The sequence below is a fragment of the Dama dama genome, chromosome 21, assembly GCF_033118175.1.
Source record: "Dama dama isolate Ldn47 chromosome 21, ASM3311817v1, whole genome shotgun sequence".
Taxonomy (NCBI): domain Eukaryota; kingdom Metazoa; phylum Chordata; class Mammalia; order Artiodactyla; family Cervidae; genus Dama; species Dama dama.
The window spans coordinates 30,436,599-30,450,581 of record NC_083701.1 but is presented as its reverse complement, the minus strand read 5'-3'; the positions used below and the strand labels follow the sequence as shown (position 1 = coordinate 30,450,581).

The 13,983-nt window shown below is 40.9% G+C and overlaps 1 protein-coding gene across 3 annotated transcripts in view; it reads right to left on the bottom strand.

Annotated features, from left to right (window-relative positions):
• Positions 1-1,241: 1,241 nt before the first annotated feature.
• The window catches only part of DNAJC5B (DnaJ heat shock protein family (Hsp40) member C5 beta), a 91,711-nt gene continuing 78,969 nt past the window's right edge, over positions 1,242-13,983 (bottom strand). For all 3 annotated transcript variants that reach the window (XM_061122822.1, XM_061122823.1, XM_061122824.1), the window contains one exon: positions 1,242-2,460. In XM_061122822.1, coding sequence (XP_060978805.1) covers positions 2,366-2,460 — 95 coding nt within the window. In that variant the 3' untranslated portion in view covers positions 1,242-2,365. The remainder of the gene's footprint in view (positions 2,461-13,983) is intronic.

Genomic DNA, 13,983 nt, shown 5'->3' with positions numbered 1-13,983 from the left:
CATGGGGGTCACAAGAGTTGTACACGACTCTGCCACTGAACAACAACAAATGTAAGACAGCAAAAAAGTAAATGGTTGATTCATGGAACCCCCTACTCTTATCGCCTGGAGGCCAGGATTAGGTTGTGAGCCACTGAAGTGGGCAGTTCACTTAACCCTGCATGAACTGGGATCATTGTTGAGGATCACAGTCAGCATGTCCCTTCTTTCCTTGATGCTTCTCTGCTAAGATGCTGTGGATTCATAATAGCAGCAGGCGATTCCAGATGGCAATTCCACACGACGCTTATGTGGCCCCTCCTCAGATGGAGAGTTGGTCCTTGTGCCTGTGTAGCTAAGGGGCATTCTGTAGAACTCATTCCCTCACTCACAGACATCTATGTGCTTACATTTGCCATGCAGCACTGTAAGTAAAAACTAGCCCTATGTGGGAAACATTGGCCAGAACACCTCCAGGAATTTAATTCCACATCTGATCAGGATTCTAATTCATGACCTATTTTCAGCAAAACTACTCTTGTACTGGCTCTCTGGGAAAGCTGGGGTAGAAGTAGAAAGTTTTCTGTGAGAAGGAAAAGTGAGATCAGGGGGAGAAAGAGAAGATGAGTTTTGGGACTTGTAAGTTACTATTCAACAGCAAGAGTGCTGTTTTGCTTAGAGACCTCAGGAAGGAAAATAGTGGCTCCAGGTACTCACAGGTGGGGCTGTTCATCTCATTGTTCCCTTCAGATGGAAAGTTACTCATGTGTTGAGTACAGTTCTGAGCACCTGCTGGTCACTGGACTGTTAGTGTTGGGTATTTTCATGGGTCTTGTTGGGTGAGAGAGTTTATATACAGAAGTCTCATCACATTTGTCTCTGTGTATCAACACATACAAACTCATAAAACCATCTTAAACTTGTTAAATACTTGACTTTTTGGAGTTCTTTCACTTCAACTGTTTCACTTGGTCTTGCAACAATTTGGAAGGTAAACAGAGAAGATATGAAAACAGAGTCATAGAGCGATTAGCCGTATCATTCTTATCTCACTTGGTCACAAGGCTAGTTTGTGAGTGCTTAGTTAGAACCAGGTTCTTAAATTTCAAACTGGGGCCCTTTGTACTTAATTATGTTGATTAAAAAAAAAATTCCAGTAACACAAGAGTTAGAGTTTTAATTATGTCAGAACTGTCAGAGCTATAACACCAATTCTCACTTACAATGTATATTTAACTTTAATTAACTGTAGTTTGGTGGGGGGAAGGGTAGAATAAGAAACAAAGAAGGAAATGGCATTTCGTGCAATATTATGTAAAAACATAACAAGATCTTGAAAAATGCAACATTACATTAAGAACTAAGAAAGATCTGGAAAAAATAAACACTTGCTGCTTACTGTTTTAGAAAGAGCATATGGCTTCTACCACCTGATGAATATAAGAATCAAGTAAATGCAGAGATGACCTCTGAGCATATATGTTCAACATGGGCAGTATTTTCTGGTCACTGTTATTAATCCAGCTGAAAATGGGATAAGTGATAGGCCTTTAAATTTAAATTATAGAATTTAGAATTCTGTCCTTTACCTCATGTGTTTCTTTTTCTTAGTGTGGCTAATCTAAGTCTGTTGGACAAAAAATATTTTAACTTAAAATTGTCAAACACAATTGTTTGGGGCTGTTTTGTGCCCAGAATGATTTTTTGGGATCATTTACAACATTTCACAGGGCTGAAGTTCTGTTATGGTTTTTATGCCCATCTAAAAGTACACAGAAAACTTCTTTCTTCCTGGTTTTGTTAGTTTTCAGTAAGTGATAATTTGTAATCTTTCAAAACTATACTTTAATATGATTTGTCTTTACCTAATAATTTCTTCCTGCCTCTTGAAATATTTCTGTGGCCATATTGTATATGACAGGAAAAATCTCTACACACACAAGAAATTCCTCCTAAATTCTCATGTATGTTTTGCTGATGATATTTAAAGGCAGATGTTAATACTGCATTTAGTTAAATATATGATAAATGGCTTTGGTTTCAGAATACAACTTTAGTCTATGAGGACTGAGGTCTGGCTCATATAAAGGGAAGGCTCAAAAAGCCTGTCCAATGCCACTGTCTAACCTCAGGCAAGGAGCATAAAACAACTCTTCAGGCCTTTATTCATCAAAATGGAATGTGTGTTTCCATTAGGAATTCTATTCAAAGAGTGAATCTGCATACTGAGAAAATTATGTAGCAGTCATCTTTCCTTAACCTAAAGATAAAATACAAATGTTGAAAAGTTCACAGCATTTCATGTCCCCTCCCCTCCCCCAACAAGACCACCTGGAGACATGGCTGAACCAAGAGGAGGTACTGTGGACCCTCAGTGGGCTCAATATTAAGAGTCTGTACAATAACTTCGAGGTTCTTCTCTGATTAGCTGTGTTTTCTCATTTGCATTTGTGGGCTGGAGAACAACTGGGAAGTCCATATCTAAAAATAAACAAAGAAAACCAATAAGCATCCTCTTAGCATGTTATGTCTCCTTTAATGGGGGCAAGTGGTAGATATTTTTGTTGAAGTGATGATTGGCAAGCCAATTCAATTCCTGATATATTGAGGATCCTACCTTTTAAAGGCCTTCAAAAGGGAGGACTTATATTGTCTTTGTTCATTTAAGTTCTATCAGTTATAAAAATTTAAAACCAAAGCACTAAACGCAACTTTCACTTCAAGGCCATTTTCTAAAACCAGTGAACTTGAGCTTTAGTTTTTACCATTTTGTGGGCATGAGGACAGGGCCACCACCCATGTCATATAGACTACATGTAAGTCTGCATGAAAAGTACTTCCTAGAGTTGTGCAGGGGACAGTTGCAAATATGGCCCTGGCTGGGAGAGAGGTCAAAACCCAGAGCTTGCTTAGGTGAGGAGTCTAATAGGAAGTTGTCCACAAAAGTAAAAGTGAAGTGTTAGTTGCTCAGTTGTGTTCGACTCTGCGATCCCATGGACTGTAGCTCACCAGGCTCCTCTGTCCATGGGATTTTCCAGGCAAGAATGCTGGAGTGGGTTGCCATTTCCTACTCCAGGGGATCTTTCCAACCCAGGGATCAGATCCAGGTCTCCTGCCTTGGCAGGTGGATTCTTTACTCTCTGGGTCAACAGGGAAGCCACAAGTCCACAGAAAGCTAGTATCCTGAATGATTATATGGTGTCTAAATCACCATACTCCTGAATCTGCAAGGAAATGTGCTGGTCTTGAGTTTTTGTGAAGCAGGGAAGAGCCTTTTTAAAGATGATTATTGACAACTCAATGAGCACACAATTTGGCAGGCCAAACTTATAATACCTTTGTGTTCCATGAAACCTCAAGCTGAAAATTTAGTTTAAAATGGTCCAGTGCAAACGCACTGAGCAGAAGTGAATGACCCCAACCTTCAACCCAAGCCTTAAAGCATCCCCCACAAATTGCAAGAAATAAACTCATAGTTAAAACAGATAGGAGAGATAAGGGGAAAGAGAAGGAGAGAGACTGAGAGAAGTGGGGGAGAGTGAGTGGAAGTTGGAAATAGAAACAGTGAACACTGGGTAAGAGCCAGTAGAAACAACAAAAGGCTAAATCAGACCCCGAAAGCCTTCAAATCCTGCACTGACACTTCAAACTCATATGTGTTGTATGTCAAGTAAACATCTCAGTAATACTGAGATTTAAAAAGGAAAATGATCACAAATGATTTAAGATAGCAGTTACCTCTGAAGAGGGAACAGCAAGCAAAGAAAGGTAATGGCAATAATCAGGTCATAATATTAGCTTGTATATGCTGGATAAGTAGAAACAATAACAGATGAAATAGTTAAGTAAATTACCCCCCAAATCTCCTCCAGTAACTAACAGAGTTGGGGCTTGAAATGGGACTGTCTGATTCAAAGCCCTTTCCTATCTCAACCACTAACAGTGTACCGTTCTCAAGGTAACTGGCATGAAGGCCGATGATCAACTTTCCCATTTCCCCACACTTGTGAATATTGATGCTTTGTGGTATCCTCTGCTCCTTGCCTCATGGGTGAATTTGCAGGAAACAAAGAACCATCTCCTTTTCTGAAGAAAGGGTGTTTAGCTTCTTTCTGTAGTCAACTCTTGGTATACCCCTCTCCTCTACTACAGATATTTTTTAACTGAAGTGAGATTCACATAACATAAAATTAACCATTTTAATGTGAACAAGTTAGTACATTCATAATATACTAAATATATAATTCACTGCTTCTATCTAGTTGCAAAACAGTTCCCCCAAAGGAAACCCAGTACATATTAGGCAGTTGTTACCTGTTCCTCCTCACCCCTACCCCCCCAACCCAGGCCCTGGCAAACGCCAATATGCTTTCTGCCTCTATGAATTTATCTATCTGGATATTTCATGTAGTTGGGGTTATACTGTATTTGTCCTTTTGCGTCTGGCTTCTTTCACTTAGCATAATGTTTCCGGGTTCATTCACCCTATAGTATTTTTCAATACTTCATTCCTTTTTAAGGTTGAATGATATTTCACCTCCAAGTTTGATCCCTGGGTTGGGAAGATCCCCTGGAAACAGGAATGGCTACCCACTCCAGTATTCTTGCCTGGAGAATTCCATGGACAGTGGAGCCTGGTGGGCTACAGTTCATGGGGTCCCAAAGAGTCAGACATGACTGAGCGACTGATACCACCTTTTTGCTTTTCTTCCCCAGAACTTTCTGGGTTTTCTCTCAACTTCCTCTCCCCTCTTCTTAGTTAAATCCTACAGCTCTTGCTCTTGTCTAGCAAACTCTCCAGGATTCCAGCTGTTTTCTGCCTATCACACTTTGCTTTGATGGTATGAACCCTTGTCTGGACGTAGCCCAGTTTGGGGTTATTTGCAAATGTGATCTCTGCATAGCTTCTACTTCATTCTATTTCTTGATAAAAACTATGCAATAGAACAGCCTAATATGACTATCCCCGCCTTGCCCAGCATCTAGAGCTCCATTTACCCTCTTGTCCACAAGATACAGGGACACTGTGTGCCAGACACTGTGCCAGTATCAAGATTCCTCCCTTCTGGGACTTCCTTGGTGGTCCAGTAGCTAAGAATCCACCTTCCATTGCAGGGGATGCGGGAAACTAAGATCCCACTTCCCTGGGGGCAACTAAGCCTGCGTGCTGCAACTACAAGACCCACAGCCAAATAAAATGGGCCAAAGAACTAAACAGACATTTCTCCAAAGAAGACATACAGATGGCTAACAAACACATGAAAAGATGCTCAACATCACTCATTATCAGAGAAATGCAAATCAAAACTACAATGAGGTACCATTACACGCCAGTCAGGAGGGCTGCTATCCAAAAGTCTACAAGCAATAAATGCTGGAGAGGGTGTGGAGAAAAGGGAACCCTCTTACACTGTTGGTGGGAATGCAAACTAGTACAGCCACTATGGAAAACAGTGTGGAGATTTCTTAAAAAACTGGAAATAGAACTGCCATATGACCCAGCAATACCACTCCTGGGCATACACACCGGGGAAACCAGATCTGAAAGAGACACGTGCACCCCAATGTTCATCGCAGCACTGTTTATAATAGCCAGGACATGGAAGCAACCTAGATGCCCATCAGCAGGTGAATGGATAAGGAAGCTGTGGTACATATACATCATGGAATATTACTCAGCCGTTAAAAAGAATTCATTTGAATCAGTTCTATTGAGATGGATGAAATTGGAGCCTATTATACAGAGTGAAGTAAGCCAGAAAGATAAAGATCATTACAGCATACTAACACATATATGTGGAATTTAGAAAGATGGTAATGATAACCCTATATGCAAAACAGAAAAAGGGACACAGATGTACAGAACAGACTCTGTGGGAGAAGGCGAGGGTGGGATGTTTAGAGAGAACAGCATGTATATTATCTATGGTGAAACAGATCACCAGCCCAGGTGGGATGCATGAGACAAGTGCTCGGGCCTGGTGCACTGCGAAGACCCAGAGGAATCGGGTGGAGAGGGAGGTGGGAGGGGGGAATCGGGATGGGGAATACATGTAACTCCATGGCTGATTCCTGTCAATGTATAACAAAACCCACTGCAATGTTGTGAAGTAATTAGCCTCCAACTAATAAAAATAAAAAAAAATTATAAAAAAATAAATAAATAAAAATAAAATAAAATACTTAAAAAAAAAAAAAAAGATTCCTCTCTTCTAGGATTCTCCATCCCCATCATCTCCTACCCCTTAACTCCTCCTCCTCCTTGAAGTTTTCAGCTGTACGTGTCGCTCCCTCTGGGAAGCGGTCCTCACCTGCATCCAGGTCAGACCCCTAGTGTTCACTGTCACAGTCCCCGCGCTTCTCCTCTGGCAGACTTACTGTACCTCTAAGTTAACTAGCTCCTTGTGTGATTATTTCTTTATTGTTTGTCTTCCCATCTCCTCTGCTAGACTGTCAGGTCTAAGACCACAGGGAAGGCATCTTTCTTTGCTCTAGCCCCTAGCAAAAAGTGCTCAATAAATGTTTGTGGTTGAAAGACTATCTTGATAAACCTGTCAAGTAAATTTGCTCACTGAACCTTAGCAGGCAAAGTTTGAAGAAGCCTTGGGTCCACTTTGAACTGCTTCTAGGGCAGTATTCTGCGCTGACTCACTTGTCCTGCTTGTCCCAGGCCCGGACCTCAGTGATGCTTACTTGATATTTTCATATAGAAAGTGAAAGTGTCAGCTGCTCAGTTGTGTCCTACTCTTTGCAACCCCATGGACTATAGTCAGCCAGGCTCCTGTGTTCATGGGATTCTCCAGGCAAGAACTGGAGTGGGTAGCCATTCCCTCTCCAGGGATCTTCCTGACCCAGGGATCGAACCTGGGTCTTCCTCGTTGCAGGCAGAGGCTTTATCAGCAATGGGCTTTGGACTAGTTACCACAGTTATTTTCCAAAAATTATTTTTAGAAATCAGATCCTTTGGATTGGGGGGTGGTTAGGAAGGGGATTGAGATTGAGTGGGATTGGTGAAAAGAGGAAGGATGAATTTAATCTCTTCCTTGGTGCCCTTTTACTGGGCAGTAAAGTGCGATGAATGCTGAATAGTAAATGTAATAAATGTCTCAATATCTTGGCTGAGAGTGAGTCTAATTACAAGCCATATGGCCTCTTTAGCTCAGTGGCTGTGAATTTATTTGGGCTTCATCCAGGTGACTGGCAGGAGCAGCTAAGCAGTCAATAGATTTTTCTCTGCACTGACTCTCACGTTTTTAGATCCAAGGTCAGCACACTATAACATCTTCTCCCTTAAATACCTTATTCCCTTGCCTTCAAAAAAAAAAAAGTAGGGAAATGATTCCACAAGGAAATTTTAGGGTTTTAATTGGTCGTTTTCGGACCAGTGCTTGGAAAAAAAAAAAAAAACTGAATTTATCTTTGGTATTTTTGGTTCTCTTTGCCAGGGTATTTAGCGATGCTAGGTTTCCATTTATGCTCTTATTTCTATACCTCCTTCCTCTCTTCTTTCCTTCCTTTCTCTTTCTCTCTCTGTCTCTGTCTGTCTGTCTGTCTGTCTGTCTGTCTCTCTCTCTCACACACACACGCAGGCCTACGGAAAGGTGTTCTGTCTCAGGATGGTCTCCGCAGCCCTCTTGGCTGGTAGAATTTTGACTTCATTGTATCCTTCATCTAACAGAGGAGTATAGGGTCTAGATGAGCTTGTTTTACATAAAGTGCTCAAAATTTCACAAAATAGAACTTCTAATTTGTGATATCCATTACCTTTATCTTTCAAGCTTTATATTTTCCAAGACAAAAGGGAGGGATGGGCAACCCACCAAGATACTGTCTCTCTTCTCTTTCCTTCTAGTTGACTGATAAGAATAATAGAATTTCCCTGTGTTCCTAGAAACCCACTGGGATTTTATTTTTATTTTGAGAAAGAGATGGGACTCAGTCTACAAGTTCTAAAGTTTGCAGAGACTATTGAAGATGCCACTCTTTTGAACTTCCTTGTTTTATTTCTTTCTTTTTTTTTTTTTCTTTCCTTGCTTTATTTCTTAAGGGTAGAAGTTGGGTTACACCCTTTTGCATGGATGAAACAGACACAATAACCCAAGTAAATCTCTCCTCTTTACTAGCAAATGCCACCCTATACCACTACCCTTGACCAAAACTGTGGCGTATGTTTTTGTGGTTTGTAGTAACTCTGTATAATTACTGCTAGTCATACTGGCATAGGAATGGCCTTAGAGATAACTTCTGTAACTCAACATCCGAATTTAATTGCTTAAGAGACTTGAAGATCCACACCAGACATGGTGTCACACTCTATGAATGTATCCAGTGTGCTCTGACCCTGGAAGCTTTGGGTGATGGAGGGGCAATAGGGTTTCAAATGTGTATTCAAACTTGGTCTGTAGAAAAATTCTTCCAAATTTTACATCTTAAATATGAAATAAGTTGAATAGGAGTTTTCTTAAATTTGACAACATCCCTAAAAAGTTAGAAAACATTATCAATAATGAGATGTAAAATTGAAATTTTTCTAATCTACCAATAATAAAAAACAAATTTTGAACAAACATGCTAGAGGAAAGACAATTATTTTTCTATTGCCCCTACAGTAAATGATGTTAATGAAATTGCTATTAAATAAAGAGGCAATGAAAGAAGATTTACCCAGAAAGTATAGCAGGGAGCATTATAAAGATATGCTAGGCAGTTAAACTATTGCTATTTTTCAAAATTTGTGACATTTAAGATGTTTATGAGTTTTTAAGGCTTGCTATTTTTTTGTAATTTCTTTTTTTCATGATAAATACTCGCTTCAGATCTAATTTTGTATTTGTAATTTTTGTTTTTTTCTCCAAAAGGACTGTACAGATTGTGTTAAGTTTCTGGCCCTCGAAAACCTAGAATAATTGTGCATTAAAATATTTCAGAATAGGATAGAGCTTTTCCTTTTTGTTAAGGCTGATGGTAACACAGTCAAATGGGTTCATGAAAAGGTCTGTAATCTGACGTTTTCAATGGAATTGGTAGCTCTGGAGTATCAGAACCGAGAACAGTGACTGACACATAAATTCATCACCAACAGCTCTGTAGGAAGGAAACCTGGGTGGAATTTGGCACTGAGAATGTGTTTCTGTTCCAGAAAGGAAATCTACAGAGAAGGTCTGCTGAAATGACTGGGTGGAGCTTTTGTCTAATTTAAAAAGGAAAGACTCTGTGGCTCTTCAGACAAGAGTGGAACACTGGATTTGTGATATTTAGATTGAATTCATCTAGTTCTGGTTTCCACGCTATAAAGGAAAAGATGAGGATGACACACTGGCTGACAATGACAGTGCTCTGTGTCCCTGCTCCTTCCTGTTCTCTGCCACTGATGGACTGGGCTGACGGATATTATAGGAGATCCCAGTGACCCCCGACATGACCTGATGTCAGTTTTCAGTTCTTTTCAGTCGCTCAGTTGTGTCCGAATCTTTACAACCCCATGGACTGTAGCATGCCAGTCTTCCCTATCCATCACCTACTCCTGGAGCTTACTCAAACTCATGTCCATTGAGTCGGTGATACCATCCAACCATCTCATCCTCTGTCATCCCCTTCTCCTCCCGCCTTCAATCTTTCCCAGCATCAGGGTCTTTTCCAAGGAGTCAGTTCTTCCCATCAGGTGGCCAAAGTATTGGAGTTTCAGCTTCAGCATCAGTCCTTCCAATGAATATTCAGGACTGATTTCCTTTAGGATGGACTAGTCTAATCTCCTTGCAGTCCAAGGGACTCTCGAGAGTCTTCTCCACCACCACAGTTCAAAAGCATCAATTCTTCAGTGCTCAGCTTTCTTTATGGTCCAACTCTCACATCCATACATGACTACTGGAAAAACCATAGCTTTGACTAGATGGACCTTTGTTGGCAAAGTAATGTCTCTGCCTTTTAATACGCTATCTAGGTTGGTCATAGCTTTTCTTCCAAGGAGCAAGCATCTTTTAATTTCATGGCTGCAGTCGTCACCATCTGCAGTGATTTTGGAGCCCAAGAAAGTAAAGTCTCTCAACGTTTCCGCTGTTCCCCCTTCTATTTGCCATAAATTGATGGGACCAGATGCCATGATCTTAGTTTTCTGAATGCTGAGTTTCAACTCAACCTTTTCACTCTGCTCTTTCACTTTCATCAAGAGGCTCTTTAGTTCCTCTTTGCTTACCATAAGGGTGGTGCCATCTGCATATCTGAGGTTATTGATATTTCTCTCGGCTTTCTTAATTCCAGCTTGTGCATCATCCAGCCCAGCATTTCACATGATCTACTCTACATATAAGTTAAATAAGCAGTGTGACAATAGCTTTGATGTACTCCTTTCCCAATTTGGAACCAGTCTGTTGTTCCATGTCCAGTTCTAACTGTTGCTTCCTGGCCTGCATACAGGTTTCTCAGGAGGCAGGTTGTGTGGTCTGGTATTCCCATCTCTTTAAGAATTTTCCACAGTTTGTTGTGATCCACATAGTCAAAGGCTTTGGCATAGTCAATAAAGCAGAAATAGATGTTTTTCTGGAACTCTCTTGCTTTTTTGATGATCTAACAGATGTCAGCAATTTGATCTCTAGTTCCTCTGCCTTTTATAAATCCAGCTTGAGCATCTGGAAGTTCACAGTTCACATACTGTTGAAGCCTGGCTTGGAGAATTTTGATCATTACTTTGCTAGCATGTGAGATGAGTGTGGTAGTCTGAGCATTCTTTGGGATTGCCTTTCTTTTGGATTGGAATGAAAACTCACCTTTCCCAGTCCTGTGGCCACCGCTGAGTTTTCCAAATTTGCTGACATATTGAGTGCAGCACTTTCACAGCATCATCTTTTAGGATTTGCAATAGCTCAACTGGAATTCCATCACCTCCACTAGCTTTGTTCCTAAGGCCCACTTGACTTCACTCTCAAGCATGTCTGGCTCTAGATGAGTGATCACACCATCGTGGTAATCTGGGTCATGAAGATCTTTTTTGTACAGTTCTTCTGTGTACTCTTACCACCTCTTCTTAATATCTGCTGCTTCTGTAAGGTCCATACCATTTCTGTCCTTTGTTGTGCCCATCTTTGCATGAAATGTTCCCTTGGTATCTCTAGTTTTCTTGAAGAGATCTCTAGTCTTTCCCATTCTATTGTTTTCCTCTATTTCTTTGCACTGATCACTGAGGAAGGCTTTCTTATCTCTCCTTGCTATTCTTTGGACCTCTGCATTCAGATAGGTATAGCTTTCATTTTCTCCTTTGCCTTTAGCTTCTCTTCTTTTCTCAGCTATTTGTAAGGCCTCCTCAGACAACCATTTTGCCTTTTTGCATTTCTTTTTCTTGGGGATGGTCTTGGTCACTGCCTCCTATACAATGTCATGAACCTCTGTCCATAGTTCCTCAGGCATTCTGTCTATCAGATCTAATCCCTTGAATCTATTTCTCACTTCCACACTGTAATCGTAAGGGATTTGATTTAGGTCATACCTGAATGGTCTAGTGGTTTTCCCTACTTTCTACAATTTAAGTCTGAATTTGGCAATAAGGAGTTCATGATATGAACCACAGTCAGCTCCCAGTCTTGTTTTTGCTGGCTACATAAAACTTCTCCATCTTTAGCTACAAAGAATATAATCAATCTGATTTCAGTATTGACCATCTGGTGATGTCCATGTGTAACGTCTTCTCTTGTTGTTGTTGGAAGAGGGTGTTTGCTATGACCAGAGCATTCTCTTGACAAAGTTCTGTCAGCCTTTTCCCTGCTTCATTTTGTACTCCAAGGCCAAATTTGCCTGTTACTCCAGGTGTTTCTTGACTTCCTACTTTTGCATTCCAGTCCCCTATGATGAAAAGGACATCTTTTTTGGGTGTTAGTTCTAGAAGGTCTTGTAGGTCTTCATAGAACCATTCAACTTCAGCTTCTTGAGCATTACTGGTCAGGGCATAGACTTAGATCACTGTAATATTGAATGGTTTGCCTTGGAAACGAACATAGATTATTCTGTTGTTTTTGAGATTGCATCCAAGTACTGCATTTCGGATTCTTTTGCTGACTATGAGGGCTACTCCATTTCTTCTAAGGGATTCTTGCCCACAGTAGTAGACATAATGGTTGTCTGAGTTAAATTCACCCATTCCAGTTCATTTTAGTTTGCTGATTCCTAAAATGTCGATATTCACTCTTGCCATCTCCTATTTGGCCACTTCCAATTTGCCTTGATTCATGGACCTAACATTCCAGGTTCCTATGCAACATTGTTCTTTATAGCATCGGAATTTACTTCCATCATTGGTCACATCTACAACTGGGTGTTTTTGTTTTGGCTCTGTTTCTTCTTTCTTTCCAGAGTTATTTCTCCACTGTTTTCCAGTAGCATGTTGGGTACCTACTGACCTGGGACTTCATCATTCAGTGTCCTATCTTTTTGCCTTTTCATACTGTTCATGGGGTTCTCAAGGCAAGAATATGGAAGTGGTTTGCCGTTCCCTTCTCCAGTGGACCACATTTTGTCAGAACTTTCCACCATGACCCATCCGTCTTGGGTGGCCCTACATGTCATGGCTTACAGTTTCATTGAGTTAGACAAGGCTGTGGTCCATGTGATCAGTTTGGTTAGTTTTCTGTGATTATGGTTTTCATTCTGTTGGCCCTCTGATGAATAAGAGGCTTATGGAAACTTCCTGATGGGAGAGATTGACTGTGGGGGAAACTGTGTCTTGTTCTGATGGGTGGGGTTATGCTCAGTAATTCTTTAATCCAATTTTCTGTTGATGGGCAGGGCTGAATGTCAGTTTATCTCCTTCCAAAGAGCAGATGTGAAAAAATCATTGGTCTCATTAATCTTCATACCCATGGAGGATCTTAGGTTCCCTACCCAGGGATCGAACCTGTGTCCCATGCACTGGGAGCATGGAGTCTTAACCACTGGACCAGCAAGGAAGTCCACTGGGCTCATCATTCTTAAGCAAGTCACGCCAAAGTTCCTGGCTCTTTCCTGAAGAAGAGTTTACACATATATATTTCTGTTTAACCTATTCGTGAGTAATATAGCTTGCTTACTCTTTTTTGGTATGTAGGCCCCATTAAATATGTGTCCTTTTGTATCCCAAATTAAGCAAAAGAAAGTTGTATTTCACCATGGGCCTACAATTTGGCCACAGGGGCAGTAATAAAAAATGGTAGGAGCAAACCCCATCTGCCACACTGGCTACCCACTGGTCCTTGTAGGAAGGAGTCACAGCTGGCATAGACTTCCCTTCTGATATCCCAACCCTGAAATGGTCTGAGACCAAGCCAGGTTCACATGACTCCTTTAAGTTGGAGTCAGGGTGGGTAACAATGGATATTACTTAGCATCACATTTGATAGGAAATTAAAAGTACCTCAGAACGTTTAAACAGTCTCTGCTCTGTCTCATGTCATGGAATTTCTGCTTTATTGTCATCAAAAGAATCAGTCCACAGAAGTGCGTCCTGCATCTCTGTCCGAGTGCTTGCTCAGTTGTTTCAGTCATGTCTGATTCTTTGCAACCCCACGGACTGCAGCCCGCCAGGCTCTTCTGACCATGGAATCCTCCAGGCAAGAATACTGGAGTGGGTTGCCATGCCCTCCTCCAGGGATCACTGCCTAATTATCAAGTAATTCTTTTATTTCCAGGCTGCTCTGTGACTTAGTGATAAAGCCTGTTATCTAGAATAATGATCCATTCTGCAGGAGAAAACAGTGGCATATGACTGCAAGACAGAGAGGACAATGACAGGTTTGACTCCAGTTTGTTTAAACAAAGGCATTTCCCAGAGAGTATGGAGTATTCCTAATGTTGTGAATTCTAAGAGATTTTACCTTTCTTTACATTTTTTTTGTTCAATGAGTGAACTTGAAGAATCAAGGAATATACCATGGCCATGCATACACACTGATAAACACACAGAGGTGGTCTAGCAAACAGTCCCATTTGTAGGATGACATGCTTGATGCTGGTTCGAAGCTAGCTCTGAATGTGTGGATATGA